General features: G+C 37.2%; 1 protein-coding gene and 1 long non-coding RNA gene across 5 annotated transcripts in view; one reads left to right on the forward strand and one right to left on the reverse strand.

The window, feature by feature from the left end:
• CDK19 (cyclin dependent kinase 19) overlaps nucleotides 1–18,514 on the reverse strand; it is a 119,117-nt gene that overhangs the window by 72,967 nt on the left and 27,636 nt on the right. For all 4 annotated transcript variants that reach the window (XM_064412930.1, XM_064412929.1, XM_064412932.1 and 1 more), the window contains exon 3: nucleotides 1,402–1,512. In XM_064412930.1, the coding sequence (XP_064269000.1) occupies nucleotides 1,402–1,512 (111 nt within the window). The remainder of the gene's footprint in view (nucleotides 1–1,401; nucleotides 1,513–18,514) is intronic.
• Nucleotides 4,823–12,220, forward strand: LOC135298059 (uncharacterized). Its single transcript, XR_010360027.1, has 2 exons — nucleotides 4,823–4,958; nucleotides 12,035–12,220. It is a non-coding gene; the product is annotated as an uncharacterized LOC135298059 (long non-coding RNA).

Genomic DNA, 18,514 nt, shown 5'->3' on the forward strand with positions numbered 1-18,514 from the left:
AGTCTTAGAAAATAATTAACTTCACTGAGATTATATCCAATACCCAGCCATATGGGAGGAGTGGCAAGAACATCAAACTGCAGTGATTCTTCTTCTAAAGCTGTTAAATCATGTGAAAAACCACTATGTAGTGTAAAAACCACATGCCCAAAGTAAAATCTAGTGGAAAAGGTTAGGAAAAAAGGTGTTTAAAACACATGGCAATAAATGTAGCAGTAAAATGTGTTTGTTATGACTGTTCCATAAAATGAGTAAACTCATTTAATGCACAAAAAAAGTCTGTCATACAGAGATTTAGCTAATGCACGTCTCTTCATCATCACTACCATCATTTACATGAAATACACAAACTCTCAGTGTCCACTGAACTTTGACAAAGAGAACTTGCAAAATACAAACCTGCTAGCCCATAATAGAAATAAATAAAATATCTTTCAAGCTTTTGAAGGGGAGCAAATTATCATGATTTTACATGTTCTGAGACAGAAGTGTCTTTTTGAATGGTCTAAGTTCACTTTCTGTCCAATTAAAATCTTAGGTCAATTACAAGCTAAAGAGCCAAGTATGAAGAAATTGAGCAATTTGTCACTAACATTTGTAATAGCAGTATCTGTATTACTGAAGCCTTCAAAAGTAATAATGGAATTCATATTACCACCTCCTCTCCTTGCCAGTATTTTCATAACCATAAACATATTGGTTACACTTTGTGTTTGATATCTTCCAGGTTTAAACACAAATCCAGGTTCAAGCAACTCACATCTTATCAACAGATGTGGAGCTTGAATATTTTTGAATTCAAGTCACAATGTCACTGATGTCCACCTCTACAACAGACTAAACCAAAGCCTATCATATTTTTCTAGAAACTTAAAAACACACATCTAAGTCTCTACTCCTCTTCCATGTAATGAGTGTCCATCAGCAGCCCCAGTTAGCTTACTTGTTATTTTATTTCCACTCATACTGTCACAAATTCTGTTTAAAATATAGATGACTGAATGTTAGTTGCTTGCAGTCACTCTCAGTGAGAGGACTCAAAGCAGTCCCCCTCCTTTTTTTCTTGTATGTGTATGCGCAAAATGGCAGGAAAAAAGTATTAAATACATTTCCAAACACAGTTTTAGAAGATTTCAATTTAGGAATGCTTTCTTTAACTCCAATTTAAAGCTTGCAGAAAAATCCTTTTCACTTCAAAACCCAATCTGACTAAAAGAAAAAAAATCTATGTAGTCTTTGGCAGGCTTTAAAGTGTAAAAGTAACAGGATAATCAGTTAGACCCTTAATTACAGAGTAAGAAATTAACGCATCTCTGCCTATATGAAGGAACACCACACACACATCAGTTTGAACAAACTCTTATTGCACAATCTCAAATACTCAGGGAAATCTGTACTTACCCACAAATCATGCTCAGCATAATCAAACAGCAGCCAAACCTTTCTGTCACTGTGAGAAAGGAAAACCTTCTGCAATGCAATCACATTTGGGTGCTTCAACTCTCGTAAAAGCTGCAGAGAAACAGAGAAGCTCTTGTTACTTCTGTGCTTGTTAAGAAGAGCAAACACAGCAACAAAACCACCAAACAGGTCAAACAGCAAACAAGGCATCCTAAAACAGGCCCTAGAAGGAAAGACACCACCAATTCAGCACATTATCTCCCAAACACCACAATCAGGATGTACACAGCTTCCATGGCATGGGTTGCTGCTCTAACATATAGCTGCCCACACTCAGCACAGAGCTGCCCATCCCACCTACTCATCCCATCAGAATTTTTCTTTTAAAAAGTTATTACACACAAGTATAACTGTTTTCTTATAAAAGGTGAACATCAGGATCTGAGGATGCCAGAATGAAGTTTGTGCAGCTGGTCCAGTTCTTTGTCTGGACAACACAGTTCTTGATCACCACATAATTATTTTATTATCAATAATTTTCTTTTGCTTTGGATCCCTATCTCACTTGCCCTCAAGTTCATAGGCTGTTGTTCTCAGAAAACAGGGTGTTTCCAAAGAAAAGTTTATCAAAATGGGTTTCCTACTGGTTGTTTCAACTATTATTTTGTAATCCAGAAATAATCCCATATTTATTTATTGCTTGCCTAAAAAAAATAGGTCTCATCACTAATTACACAGCATATTAAAGCAGGCACTGCTGCTGAAGTCATCCTTCTGCCAGATTAAACTAGGTGCAAGAGGAGTTGTCAAGTGGTACTCCCAAAACCATAACTTCCATTGAATCATTTCCCCCCCTCCCCCCCACACACACTGTAGTCACCAGAATAACTGATAATTTCTGTTTTATCTGGAAATTGCTTACATCTGCAGCACTAGTATATACATTGCCAAGAATCAATTTCTAATGGCAAAATTGTAAATGGAATACATTCCAAGGTGCATTTGGGAAAAATGAGTCTTCCATTTTTTCACCCTACAGAAAAAGACCTGAGATGTTTATTTTAGGGGGAAAAAAATCGATTTTAAATTATCTTTTGACTATACAGATATCTGTCAAGACAAGAAATCTAAAGAATATCATAGCTATTTAAATGTATTCCAGTTTTCCAGCAAATGAAATAATTTTGATCTTTTTTTTTACCATGCAGGAAGTGTTTTCTTGTTTTTCTTTCTTTCCTTTCTTTCCTTAACCCTTAGCCTCCTTTTCTGTATGCCAAACAAGCCCAGTTCACTCAGCAGCTCCTTGTGAGACTTGCACTTTGTTACATTCTGGCCATCAGGGCTGCATGCCACAGCAGCCAATGCTTCAGCAGCACAAGAGAGACCAAGGAAATGTTGGCTCCAGGAGTCCAACACACCACATCAAGAATGAGAGCTCTGCTCTAGCTATGCTAGACTTGCAGTGGTGCTCCACACCTACTACAGGAGGTCAAAAATGATAATGTAAGGTACAAGGGATGAGTGTGAGCCACAAACTTGGTCAGATTTACATTAAAAACCATCTCATCTAGAAACATGCTACTGCCGGAGAGAAGGTGACCACAGGGACTGAAGAGATGTAACTCTTAGGTACATGAAGAGTGGAGAAAAGGGAAGTCATTCTAAAAGCACTGGAAAGATATGATCAGAAAGGAATATTGGGCAGAACCAAATACACAGGTGTGGAAATCAAAAGACAGCAAGCTTGAGACAAGTTTCAAAGACAAGTATCAATCTAAGACAGACAAAAAGAAATGAGGAACTTCAGAAACTCTATTTTCATTACAGCAGACAGGTGGAATGCAATAATGTGAAAATTACAGTGACATAGCAAAACTACTTCATCATAATTGAATCTTCCACCTACCCTAACAACTTCTATTTGATTAGAATTTTGTCAGTATTTACCTCCTACACATGCCACATACATCTAACAGGTGAGTGATGCACCTTTATGTGATATGATTGTTATGTCCATGCATCACCATAAACACCTCTGGCAAATGTGCATTTCAGCCCTACCTAGAACCACATGGACAGCTTCAGGGATGTGGTAAATCATCATCTACAATTTTCCTGCAGCAAACTGATGCATAAACTCTAAACAAACAGAACACATAAATGAAACATAGCACCAATATTATTTTCTTAGGTCTTCAACAGAAGTAAATCAGTTTGAAAACTTGGTTGATTTAAGTCTGAAGTTAGAAGGAAGAAATTACTATATTGTCCTAGTAATTGAAAGACTCCAGTGTACCTGACAATATCTTCTATTACAAGATAGCAACCGGAACATAAAAAGGGTCTGCAACTACTACAATTTATAAGTAAATAAACACAGCATCGTATTTGAATAGTACTTTAACATAATGTTCCTCTAAAATTTAAGTTCCATCACACCCAACTTGAGGTAAAATGCTGATAAAAACCTGTGTCTCAGTTACAATAAATTCCCTTCCAGTAGCAGCACATAAGGCAGTTTAGACAAAGACATTGAGAAGGACTTCATAGTGAATTATCAACATCTGTGCAACTTTGACTGTCCTGTACAATGGCTTTCATCTAAACAGATTATGATGATTATTATCAAAAATATTAACAAGAGATTTTTACAAGCCTCTTTATCACCCTTCTTAGCTGATGCCACAACTTAAAGTATAAAATTATGCTTTTGGGTAGCCCAAGATGCATGGAACAGCTTCTAGGATTCCCAGATGGATAACTGCTATATGCAGAATTGCTAGTAATTTGTTAACTGCCTGATGAACAATAAGTTCTCCATGATGCACACTCTGAGAATTTCCCTCACAAGTGAATTTCTCTTCAGGGAAAGGTCATTATGTGAAAGTCTCTGATGACTGAAAAAAAGTTAAGTTGGCAACAGTATTGTTATAAGAAGCTGGAAGCCTTGGAAATGTAAAATGTCAGTAGTCATGCTGAGGTAGACTTTGCATAGAAAATCCAACTAAAGAGTAAAGGTTGTCTAGCCAGAGAAAGAGCACAAGACAGTATAAAAAAATAAGCAAGTAAAAGTGGGATACCACAAAACATAAAGAAAAAAAAATCTGTAATGTTTTACCTCAGTTTTTAATTATGATACTGACCATGGAATGAATGAACACACAGATAAAATAAATGCCTCATGCTTAAGAAAGTAAAAACTAACACAAGTCATAGACAAGCAAAACTCAGAGGTGGTATCAGATAATTAGCAAATACATCACATACATCCAAAAAAGGGACACAAAGGAGACATTTGGAGACTTGTGAATCCAAAGCATGCAAAAACCCCAATTTTGAAACAATGAACATAAAGAAAAATGTGTGGAAAACTAACTATCCTAACTTTCTTCTCTGATAATTGATTTTCTATTCAAGCAGAAGATCGGTGTTCAAATTTCAACCTTAAAATAGTTTTAAGTACTTCATCAGATGGGAAAGATGACAACTGGAATACATCCAAAATGAGGGGAAAAAAATACCCTGAAGTGGCAGCTGACAATGGGACACCTTTCAAGGTAAAGTAGCTCTATGCATTAACTATTTGAAGAGTTACCAAAGAACAAGTATTGTGCTTATTAATAAAACCCATCTCAGTGTCAACATTATGAGTGTGAATGAAATTATCTGAATAAATAAAGGCAGCATTTCCAAGGAAGAAAAGGAATGTGATAATGCTTTTATGCTACTTTATTCTGTTACTGAGTAAACAAAGAGTAACAGGAACAAGATTAAATCTAAAAAATAGCACAAAATCTGAATTAATGCACTTAAAAACTAACCAAGAATTTCTAGTATAGACTGAAAAGTCATCAGGTGCAAGTGACAAATGGTATAACTGGATTGCCACAAAACAATTAAGAAAATTGAGATGGTAAATCTGATATTAGATATCCTAGTTGAGGTCTTTACAGGAGAGAATGGAATGTATGCATATCAATACATAAAAGGCTTCCATGATTTTTTTTAAATACTATATGCGTTTTTCTTTGCTCAAACACCTCTTCCTCCACACCCACACAAAAGATAAACTCTCACAGAAAGAGGTAAAGGGTGACCAAAAGAGCAAAACAATCCATCTCTCAATGGGGAATTCTCAATTACTGTAACTGATCAAATATTGAAAGAAATTAGATGGATACCCACTAAAACACAAAGATATGAGCATCAGTGGTGAAAGAAATCATTACACTAGATGATAATCATGGCTGAAGAACAGAAATACACAAAATTACCCTGCAAGCTAGCATCTCATGAACAGGAAGGTTCAGGAATGGCTTCTCAATAGCAGGGACAACAGTACATTTCATTTGTTTCTTTATCAACACTGGACAATAAATTTAGTTGATAAATTTGATGTAAGTCACCACTGGATTCCCTAGACAGATGGCTGTGAAGTGTGTGCTCTTGTAAAAGCCTTCATAAAAATGGGTTTAGTGAGATTTTACTGATCATCTCCAGCACATGGAAAAGATGATTGACAGCAAGCCCTACAGCAATTTGGTTTAAACGCTTGAACTGAGCCTGAAAATCATCTATCCCCATATAATGCAAGCTCCTTTTACAAGAAGTAGACAAGCAACTAGGAAGCCTCTTGGCCTTTTGAGATTGGGAGAAAAAAGGAAGAATTTTACCTAAGAGATAGACAACTTCTGTGAATGGGAGAAGAGTTGCAGTGTTACCAATATAAACAACATGATCAATTATGAGGGCACTTAGCACATTTAAACACAAGTCAAAAAGCACATTCCTCAAGGAAATAAATCTTGCCCAGAAATTCTTTTATGCCACTGGATGAATAATGCTTTCTAGCTACCACTTGAAAAAGCAGGGTGAGGACAGACACTTCCATCTTGCTGTGAAGGAAACCTAAGAAAAATTAGAGAAAACAGGAAGACAAACCAGTGCTGTCACGACTGACAACAGCAAATCTTGCAGCAAACATATTTTTCTGTGTCAATGATGACAAAACCTATAACCACCTTCAAAAATTTATTCAGGGGGCAATCTCATCTAAGAGGTGTATCCACCTCTCACATAGTTTACTTCAGTCTTTTGATCTATGTACTTCAACTGATCTGGAACAGCACTGGTAGTTTCTTTGATGGAAATGCACACTCTACTGCATTGAGCCATTTTCAAGGTTAGAACAAAAACCTCTAACGGGCAGAAATGTGGATCACAAGAAATCACAGGAAAGGCCAAAGCATGAGGCTGATTGCTCATAAAAGCAATTGCATATTACAGAATTTTAAAGCTGCCTCTTCTGTGATGATGAATCTATTCGAAGCCTCTAGTGTGACTGAAGTTTTTCTTTAATTGAAGCTAGGCTTTTCAAAGGAACATACAGATCACAATTTTACTTCTTCAGAAGGTCTTCCAACTGGCTTCAATGTTATTAATCAATAGTAAATCCTCTCCTCCATGTTATGAATATTATCCTTCCATAGACCCTCTGCTGCCTATTATCATATCAAGTTCATGCTGCAGCTTTTTTCTCGGGGAGGCATATATGGGCCTCTCTCTCAAAAAAATCCCAACAAAACAAAACACAAAAAACCCCACAAAAAACCAAACCAAACAAACAAACAAAAAAACATGAAAGGAAATAGGCAGCTATTTCTTTTATTTAACATGTAAGAACAATCCTTTGCTAACTGTGCTACAGATCTTCAAGTTATCAAGTTAAGAGGAGAAGTTATCAAGAAAAGAGTAGAGAATTAAAATTCAAACATAGTACCACATTAGATATCTACTCAAAATTCAGAGCTATTTCTAGTGATTGAGTTGATTCTGAAGCTAGGGATTTTCCAGTTTGGATTCCCACTTCTACTTGGAAAAATTCCAGAGTTACTGCATAACTGAAGTACCAAAAGACTTTATATTAATACCTTCAAACTGAGCAGGTATGGAGGGTTTGTTTCCAGCTTTAAGTTGTCCATGGCTGACATTATATAAGAGGTCTCAGAAAGATGCAGGCAACATAAAAACAGACATGGAGAAAATAGATATACACACACAATATAGAAATATAGATATACACAAAAAAAAAAACATACAAAGAATCTAAAAAGAAAGGTAAAAGTTTAAGCATTAGCTTAAGCTCTGCTTTACAAAGGACATATTCTTCATGCTCTGGTCTGGTAAGGCCTGTCCTTGGACTGCCTTTGGTATGCAAAACCAAGTAGGGGAGGTAGAGTAAAACGCCAAAAATTAACAACTGCCATTCTTCCACAAACTGCTAGGAGTGCTGCCTGAGTTTACTCCAAGACACACTGCAAATTTAAATTAACAAGCTAAAATAATTCAAAACAGACTTTAAGTAGAGTCCATGCAGACTCTCTTCTTCCCTCTAGTTCTTCCTATATATGCATCTGATTTTTACTAGTTTGATCCCAAGCAAATTTGATCCTTCAAATTAAAAGATCCCTCCAACCTTTTTCACACTTGCATTTCTTCAAAGCATACAGTCGCCAAGCTGTGAGGGCTTCAGACTACCACAAGAGAAGGACCAAGTATGTTAAAAAAAAAAAAAAGAAAAAAGACAACAAACAGAATCTAACCAGTAAATTGCCAAATGTCAGGACAGGAAGAAGGCAAAAATGTGCCCCACCCTCCTCCTATGAGAAGGATTAAGAAAGTATTTATTATATAAATATTTTCATTTCGGGAGCTGAAAATGGTCTGGCATTGCTAAATAACATCATTATTCTGAAACAAAAGCCTGGCAAAAGACATCTTATAAGTATTACATTTTAATTCAGCTAAAGAAATTGAAACTAGGATAATTGCATTTTTAATTCTTAAGGTCTCCAGAAAAAAAAAAAAAAAAAACAAAAAAAAAACCCCAAAAAAAAAACCAACAAAAAATATCTTTGGCATTTATCTTATTTATCTTGAAGCACATGAACAGAAATACAAGTCTAAAAATTCTTTCCATTTCTTATGTACTAATATCATATACCACAGAACAGACTTCTTAATAATAGAGACAAAGGATGACTGTAAAATTACTTCCAAAGCAAAAAATTTCTCAATTTTTAATACAACTGTATAAGGAAATGCTGACATTAAGAACACACAATATCAGCTTTGCTCCAGTGCACATATTAGATATCTAATTTATTTTCATATTTTTTCTCCAAAATAAATATGAATTATTATTGAATTAGCACATCTTTCTAAAGGAAAATTCATTGCCTTTAGGACAATTAAATTCTACACGCTCTTCTTTTAAAGGTAGCTGTGTAATTAATTTTGGTCAGTCTGGCACTGATTTAGCAATAACCATTTTCCTCCCAACTGAAAGGTATAGATAAGTTAAAGCTCTGTCTCTCTCTACAGAGATTTTTCTCCTTATTTGGCATACAATAAAAGAACATCCAACCTCTCAGATAACACCAACAACTACACTGAAAGTAACTTGCTGAAAAATAGTGAATGTTTGTCCTTTCTGAAGGTTTTGAAGACACCCTGAATTTGCTTCTAGGTTGACTAGAAATTTCTTCTGTTACTGAAAGGATAAAGAAATTTCCCATCAAACTAACAAAGACTCTTAAACCTAAGCTACATTAAAATATGAAAATGGGTGAGAGGGAACACAACACATCACAAGTAGCATCACACCATTCCCAAACCCACACATTCACTCTGGAGTTCTTAACTGCAACTAGTTTTCCCTTGCAGGTCTTACTCCAACATTTCCACACTTTTCTGAATTCCTGACAAGCAGTTATCACCTTGCTCTAGCACTGTATCTCATAGTGAATAAACAGTGATGGCAACTGAGGTGCTCTAAAACTCCTGCAGAAGGACAAATAGGATGAGTAGACATCAATGCTGATTGTCCATTTTTCAAAGATTTTCCTCTCAAGAAGATTTCAGAAAGATAAATGGTATATGAACCAGAGTAAAACAAACAATGCTTTAGCAAAGAACAGCCAAAAAACATATTTTTCCAACCTCAATTAATTACAGCATCACAGTGATGCATCTCTCAAAAGGTAATAAATTTCTAATCTATACAAAATACTGGGCAGGGATTGCAATACTATCCTGATTAATATAATATTTTATATTATATTAATCAGGATACTTAATATTATCAAAGATAATATTTTTATAGTCCATTTTCCCCCTAAAGTTTACTTATCTCTTCTTCCTGACTCTTTGATTAATCCTTCTATTATTAAAGCATTTTTTTCATTTTTGTGATTATTTGCCATTTCCCAAGTTTTATATAATATAAACACAAATTGTGAAACAAATTGTTTGAAGTTACTACTAAAAAAAAAACCAAAAACCCACAGATCTTGAAAAAACTTCCACCTAACAACTTCTTGTATCTGAACAGTGACAAAAACCAGCCTCCGAACTTGGGGAATGTATTTGTTGGGCTCAGGGAAAAGTGCAATTCTACTTCTTCTCCTGACGTTCTCTATCCTATGGTATGAAAACTTCCCGCATTTGCTAGAACCAGAGTGCATCAAGTGTGACAATGCTGAGCTGATCCAACACCCATACCCAAGCCCCAAAGTCTCTGCCAAAACCACCTGTAAAATTCAATGCACGAGGGGCTCTCAGATGATGCATAACAGATTTGGCTCCATAATAAATTGGTTGTGAGACTGCCAGCATCTCCTCTCTCAACAACCAGAGCACTCTCACCAAGTGGCAAACATGGCTTCAGCCCTCTCCACTGCTCTGACCTGTTGAACACAAGGGGCCCAGTGCCTGGGGAGACACAGCTTGAGCACCTCAGGACAATATTCCAGGTAAAAAGAGGTGACTCTCCACAGCCTGAAGGAAGGCATCCCAGCCCTTTCCCAGGAAAGGGCCAATAAATGCAGCTTCTCAAGTGTGCATGCTGCTAGTTACAAATCCTTCTTTAGAATTTAAATCTATCCCTGCTTTGTAAAAGGACTTGGGGTATTATTCAAGGTCAGGTGTGCTGGTACTCAGTACTCTCACATCCATGTTCTCAACTTGCAGACAACTATTTCTCCAATACAGAAATATACAGGAATATAAATCAACAATTATAATGAGACGACAGTCTAACAATAATTTATGATGTCCAATAGCATTTTAAGAAGGCACTCTTCTGATAATACAAAGTACTAACAAAACACTCTTTGGTAATTCAAAAACTGGAAAAAAATAACTAACTTAGCTTAACTTTGTATCCAGGGGCTGTAGGCCAGATCAGGTATCAGCCATCCTGTGTAATGGTTTAGGAATGGCATTCTCCAATTTAGTGTTCCCACCAAAACCACTTCAAACCATGTGTCAGTTGCTCACTCCTCCCTCTTCCCAACCCCTCTGGAGGGCTGGAGAGAATTGAAGGCATAAAAGGCAAAGTTCAGGCTTGAGACAAGAACAATTTACTGGAAACAGCAACAACATTAATAACAAAAGTGTGTGCAAGAGAGGTGAATGATTCATATGCTAATGCTCACCACCACATCACAGGGGATCTGACAACACAGACCCAAAAGGGACCTCTTCCCCCATTCCTGGAAAATGGCATGAGGTGGTCCTTGTGCAAAAATTAACCCTGTCATGGCCAGAATCAGGACACCTATCTGCCTAAAGCCAGCATGAAGTCCATGCTCTGAGATACTCAGAAAAAACGAAATTAAGTGCCCTTGCCCTAATTTGGGCCAAAGAAGAAGGTTGATCCACCAACAAAACAGCAACCTCCAGCTGGGATACAATTCTGTTATATACCATTTCCATGGTGCTGAATCACAGAAACAGCAGATATTTCATGGAGGAGTAACACAGTCTTGTAAATCACATTAAGTTTTCCGTGACACTATTATGTGACAACTTGTATGTATTTTAGCATTTAAGGATTAAGAGAAAATACTATTTTTTTATAGTTAATGTGGGAAAACAAAAAAGAAAAGGGGAAAAAACCCAGCCAACTAACCAACCAAACACAACCCTAATGGTTATGCTCAAATGCTTCATTCTACTTACTCAAGACTGGGATACAGGTGTTTAGATACATAATTTATACTTACAGTCTTCTTTAAACAGAAAATTAAATCAAATCAGGTATGAATTCAAAACATATTAAGCATATTAAACCTCTGTTCCTTGTGGGAATCAGGTTAAAACCGCTTTAGTTCTGAATGACAGCATCCATTAAACTTTGATGCACTTCAACTGACGTGCTTTAATGTCTTAGATGCCTTACCTCTACTTAAACAAGCTAATACACAATCCCGTAGCTGCAAGTGTAAATTGAGTCTAATACCACGCTCCAAATGAGAAACGTGCCTGCAGACAGCAGGAGATAATGGATTATTTAGGGGTTTTAACTTCCTTTATTAACTTGGGTTTGTTTAAAATACCAAAAGTTGTGCCGATAGATCAGGTTTCTTATATATTGTTTCCGAATAAGATTAATTTAGAAATATTAAATATTACTCTTTCAGAGTTTTTACCCAAGAATTATTTCTATAATTAGTCTGTTGACAGTTATTTACAACAAATTCAGCATTTCATTCTGGAAGCACAACACTAGAACGTTCTTAGAGTTCATTAACACAATTACCTGTTAAATTTGTTCTGCTTTTGCTCATAGGTTTCCACTTTTTACCCAAATTTTCTGCAGTCTTCAGCCACAGATTAAACAAATCTAATGTGTGAAGCAAGCTAAAACAAGATGTTCACTGGCAGTCTCCCAAGTCATTAAACGCCTACCACAAGATTCTTCTCATACTCTCAGGATCAGACTGCAACTGGATAAAAAAAGTCAGTTTGTAATCTATAGCCTGCTATTTTCTCATTCTTCTATCAAATATGAAAAATCCTTTAATGAGACAATGAATGCAGCAAAATCACATTTCCCTCAATAAGGACCAATACAGGTCAGGAAGGCTCAAAAGGTGACTTATTGCAAGTTACAAAATTTGGTAAGCAAAGAGATAAAACTATATACAAGATATGGTAAATATGCTCTTACAGCAACCCATAAGAAATCAGAACAACATTTTGTAAGAAAGCTTTGGAAACAACAGTAGGTTGTTATCAGATGAAGAAATTAGTAACTGGTTAATATTTACCAACGTAAGAGGTTAAGCATGTGGTACTATGCATTTATCTTCCAATGAATATAACCCTTCTCTAAACAGACTTTGACTGCAAGCAAATGGGTAGTGAACTGACTTTTTGCCCAAGGCAGCAAAAGCCACGTGGCCCTGAAAACAACACACTACAAACACTCAGATTAGACTTTCTTCCTGACAACTGACTGCAGACACTGCCCCAGATGCAGAAAGGACTAACTGGAAGTCTCTCAAGACCTGCAACAGAACTCTTCCAGTATTTCATTAAGTATGCAATTAGTGGCAGCAAATAACATTTTCCTAATCTCAGCAAAAATGACAGCATTCATTTATGTGCATCTTCCTTCTGAAACAACAACTTTGGACTGTCTGAAGAAAAAGAACTACATCTTTCAGAAGTTAAGTAAATCTCTCACACAATGATGCCATGACCCGCTAAGAATACAGCAAACCTCCTGCATGTTTATTGCTTCTAATTTTCTACTCTGGGCACTAGTGAACACCTGATTCACATAAACCATTTAGCCATTTATAAGAACACCACTGCAATAAAAACACAAAATACAGGTGTGCCCCTAGTCAAAGAAATAAGATCTGCTGTACGTGATTCAGACTCAAAACTCATTTAAAGTCTGCTTACTGTCCTACCCCAAGACAGCTGAGGCAAACACCAAGGAAAAGAACAGGTTGAGCAGTGCACAGACAGTTCAAGCCTTTCATGATATGAGCAGTCACCTTCCAGCAACCCACCAGATCAGGGATTTAAGAACCAGAGACTGCTATCTTCCTTCAGTTGCCTTAGTATTTTTGTTCTGATAAACATTGAATCACAATTTCATAATTAACTTTCCCATCTAAGTCTGTGATTTTAGTCCTTTCTCCTTCAGCTTCCCTCCCTTCCAACCCACAGACTCCCAGTCTACTTTGTTTCTGTTCATACTGAAGTAGTTTTTTATCACCAACTTTTTTTATTCCCCTTCTCTCTACCTTTACTAGTGCTACTGTATCCTTTCCAAAGTGGAAAGAGACCAGGATAGCACAAAGACACTCACCATCTGAAGATAGGGATTTATGTGGCTAACCAAGTGTGATTTTATCTCAGGTCTTGACTTAAGAAACTCACTGGAAAATCATTTTAGTGACTTTGAATTTGCATTTTTGACTGCTCCTAATCTTGGAGCTTTTTACAGAAGAAGAGTGACAAAGATTCTCCCCCTACCCTCAACTTGGACTGAAGTAATGGTCATTCAAGAAGCCACTGCTGTCTGTAAATAGGTAGGATAGTTTCTCTCCCATTTCCACTACATTAAAATTCAAAGATTACAGACATAAACATAATTTTATTACACAAGCTGCACACTATTATGAGATCTTCTGCACTTCTGCACAGGTCAGCAAAGAAACAAAATCAGGCTAAGCAAATTTTGATCATCAAACTGCCACCTGGTGCTTCTTTTCCCTTGGGGAAAAAAAAAAGCTATTCGAGCACACTCTGTAGAAAAACCTTTAGAGCTATTAAATGATGCAGGTCAGAGACAGCTCTGGCACTAAACAAAGGAGAAAGCATCCCTAATTTTTTCCCTGTTTAATTCAGTCTCTGAGGAGAAGGCTGACTTCTTATGGGGCAATGGACATGAAACTCACTCCAGAAAGACAGGTAGGAAGAAGGTGTAGGAAAAGCTTGTCAGGAGAACCATCCCAGGGAGAAGGAAATCAGCATGGCAGCCACAGGAGGAGTGGAACACAGGTGCATCTTACCAGCAACACTGAGCAGGAGAAATGGCAGAGCTGGAATGAGAAGTGAGGATAACTGCAAGACCTTGGAGAAAGATGCTGGACCATGTGAAAAGGATTAATGGACTACAGTGGTATATCAGTGATGAGGAATTCAACAGGTTGTGGAAACAGTAGGGGAAAAGGGGGGAGGAGAGAAAAAAAGCAAGGGACACTAGCAAAGCTGAAGATAGAAAAAATTGTGTTGGTGAGGTGAGGAGTGGGATTTGAAAGTGTAAAAAGGAATTAACTAAGTGGGAGGAACAGAGAGAAAGAGTAGTGGAGGGGAAAGCAAAGGGCTAATACAAAAAATGTCAAGGGAGGAGAGCCACACAGAAATGTGCCCAAGACAGCAAAATGCTCCTCCGAACCTCAGCACAAGGTCCAGAGGCCCACCACCCTCTGGCAAATCTGCCCTCTTGCTCTCCTCCTTTAAGCACTAGTTCCCATGACAGTGAGGTTACTTATGATGGCAGGCTGTGCTGTGAGCAGAAGGTGAGAAGGAAGAAAAAATGAGGCATAAGGGAAATGAACCAGTGCTAGGAAAAGAAGGAGGATAAGGAAGAAACTTATATTTCCAAGGACAGAGAATAGAAAAATAAATAGTCCTTGTCAAGTTCTATTATTCTTTGAGCACAACCTTCAGGAATAAAATCAGTTGAAATTATTTGTGTGGAAATGAGTGGCAGAAGAAGGGAAGGGCTCAAAGTTTATGTCAAGGGTGATGAGAAGAACCTGGGACTGGCAATATGTGATATAATTAAACTGCAAAAATGGAGGTGAAAAATCTATAGAAGGTGATTAAGATTTCATTATAAGTAGCCTAGAATACAAAAGTAGCAGCAAAAGTAGTAAATATTGCTGCTGACAGAACCTGTGAGAAAACAGGGAAATGCAAGGAGAATCAAAAACTGCATCAACAGAAGAAAAGCAAGCAGGAATGAAGTCACAAATGGGAAGCTGTGAATACTTACACACCAGATATCATAAGGAGGTCTAAGCAACAGAGTGAGAAGGATACATTAAAAAGAAGAAACTGCACAATAAAGAAAAGGTTTGGAATAGAAATTAGAGATAACATTTGAAAAGCCAGGAGCCAGAGTCAGAGGAAGGACAAGTAAAAGATTACAAGTTACATGCAAGGAGTCTGGTAAAAAGGATTTAAAAACCGTAGAATTAATATTTTTTTCCTACTCAGACTGTAAATATTTTACAATGGTTACTGAAATAACTGAATGTAGTAAGACATTTTGTCCTAATCAACATGTCACTACTATACAATAGGATAACTCAGCCAAATAATCTAAGAAGAGCAACATGCACTTTGTTTCCACCCAATATGACATTTTCCACAGTTAGATAAAAATCAAAACAGCACGTCCTTTATCAGAGGGAAAAAAAAAAATTAAAAAAGAGCAAGTCAAGGATTCTTCCTTTATCCTATTATTACCAAGACAAAAAACATGTTTTTGCAATGCCCTACCTAAAAAATAGAATATTTGCCTTTTTATTTGGCAAGAAGCATGGAAAAGTTCAGGCAATGGGCCAGATCTTTTGTCTAAAATGCATAACGCTGTGGCTTAGCTTTGCTAAGGACTCGCAAACAGTGCCCTGAGAATCTGATCCTAATGACCTCTCTCCTTATTTAATATCCAACATCAGATTTTTTTCCAAAAGGTATAGATCCAAAAGTAGATTTACACACACACCTCCCCCTAAATCTCTTATAAAAGACAGGAGCAGATCTTATGCTCTAAGGACTACAATAATCTCCCAGACTAACAAAGCCATATCCATAAAGAAAACAAACACTTGAATCCATACATGAAGTTTCTTTAGCACAGCTTTTCACACAAACAAGGCACTCTGCTGGGAAGTGCTGCAGTGAGAGAGCTCGGGCACTCCTTGTTCCACACTTCACCTTCAGCTCTTCTCTCTTTCTTGCCACTGTCACCATCTGCTCATCTCAGCACACACAAGTGTGTCCCCATTTAAGCAGCCCGTGGTGGGGTTTCATGCATACACCTGTCTATATGGCTTCCTTTTGCCCCAGCTTTTAATTGCTGTGCTTGGATTTTGCCACCAAAAAAAACCAAAACAAATACAACAACAACAACAAAACAAAAAAAAACCACCAAAAATCTAAGAAAACACACCTCTTAGAAAAGCCCTTCCATCTCCTACTCCGCTGCTCCACTGCAAGCATTGTTTTACCCCACTGCCTTCAGATTTTTAGGTATTTTAAATAAACAAAATAAATTAATGTGATCTGACACAGATGTGATGGAACAATGGGATTCAGTGGATCATGAAAAAGACACTGAAATATCAAATAGAAAATATTGGATGATATAGAGAAAAAAAGGAGTGATAAGGGGAAGTCTCAAAAGGCACACGGATGAATGCAATTTTATAAACTGCAAGAATTTTTTTAAAGCCTCATTCTGGAACATCCATGCAAGGAAGACTCCTTCCTTTAAATTTTCTTCACTATTCACGGCCTATGAATTGAACTGTATGTAATAACAAAGCAATTAGTTTAAATACTGCCAATGCTCTCACTGGTGATAATTGGTTGCTTCTTGTAGGAACATCTGTTCCATCTTTCTTAAGAAATAAAGTACAGACCCTGTTACCTAGACAACAGAATCCTTCTGAGCATCATGCACTGTAAAAGGGCAATATCAGCCTAAGTCACTGCACAGTCCCTCTCCCCACTGCTCCCTCATCGCTGCTAATGCAGCCAAACGCTGTGACTTTTTAACATTAAGCCCATATTTATTAGATTGCACAGACGCAAGCCCACTTTCACATGCACTAAAAGCAACAGCTGTGTCACTGTCCTTTGGCCAAGCAACAGTCACTTTGAGGCTCTGCATTCAGCCAGTTTCCACCACCATGACTGCCAAGCTGTCAAGCTGAAAATGCTGCAGCTTATGAGTGCTCTGAGAGCAAGTCTTATCAAATCTAGAACTGTCAGCTCAGTCCCCCTAATGTGGTACAGAAACAGTGACTTTCACTGCTATCCCTTTTGACTACTGGAGCTATTCTGGCACTAAAGGGACCCATCCCTTACAGACACTCACTAGTGTCCTCTAGCCAAATTCAGGAGAGAAGCAGCAGACCAAACTTTGAAGAGGCCTTTTGTTGCCTTAAACTCACCACAACTCTATAAATATTGATAAAATGTTAACAACAACAATGAAGTGTAAATTCCTTTGCATGCTTTAGCAAGATGGATGGATTTATTTTTCCCATCCGCATGTGATGGAAGACCAACAAACACAGAAACTGAAATTGTAGAATTGTAGAAATCATTAAGGTCAGAGAGGGGCTTTTCACGAGAGCATGTAGTGACAGGACAAAGGTCAAAGGCTTTATACTGAAAAAGGGTGGGGTTAGATTAGATATTAGGAAGATATTCTCCATTGTGAGAGGGGTGAGATACTGGCACAAGTTGTCCAGAGAAGCTGAGGATGCCCAATCCCTGACAGAAGTGTTCAAGGCCAGGCTGGCTGGGGCTTGAAGCAACCTGATCTAGTGGAAGGTGTCCCTGCCCATGGCAGAGGGATTGGAACTAGATGATCTTTAAGGTCCCTCCCAACCCAAACCATTCTACAATTTTATGAAAACAATCCCAGTGAGAGAGTACCATAGATCTGTTTTCCAGGCTCATCTCTGTTGGGAAGAAACAAAAAAAGGAAAAAAAAAAAAAAAAAAAAAAAGGAAAAAAAAACCACATGAGCTCTAAAAGTACTGAGGATAAAAAATAAAATGGTCTGGATTTGAGATGCCCAGATAAAGCAAAAATTAAATCATCTATCTGGCCTTAGACTGAAAATCTAAACAATGGAGATAGCTGAAAATTATTAAACATAGAATCATATTAGAATTCCTTATTTTGACTGCACAGCTTTGAGCAAAGTTCAGAGAATTTCAAATGTGAAACAGTATAAAAGACCATTTCACAACAGTATTTTTTATAGGCAAGTATAATATTTAGAGACAGAATGTATAGCTACAAGGATCATCCATCCTCAGAAAAATTAAACAGACTAGGTGAAACCAAGGCAAGCAGAAAATCACTAATACATAACAAATATAACATGTCAAAAAAGAAGAAACTATTTTAAGTCTGAAGTGCAAAGATACTAAGGCAAATGAGGATACTGAACAAACCTTGGAATTTGGTCAGAGAGAGAGATCATTAATCACAGTAATAA

Source organism: Passer domesticus, chromosome 3 (assembly GCF_036417665.1).
Source record: "Passer domesticus isolate bPasDom1 chromosome 3, bPasDom1.hap1, whole genome shotgun sequence".
Lineage (NCBI taxonomy): Eukaryota > Metazoa > Chordata > Aves > Passeriformes > Passeridae > Passer > Passer domesticus.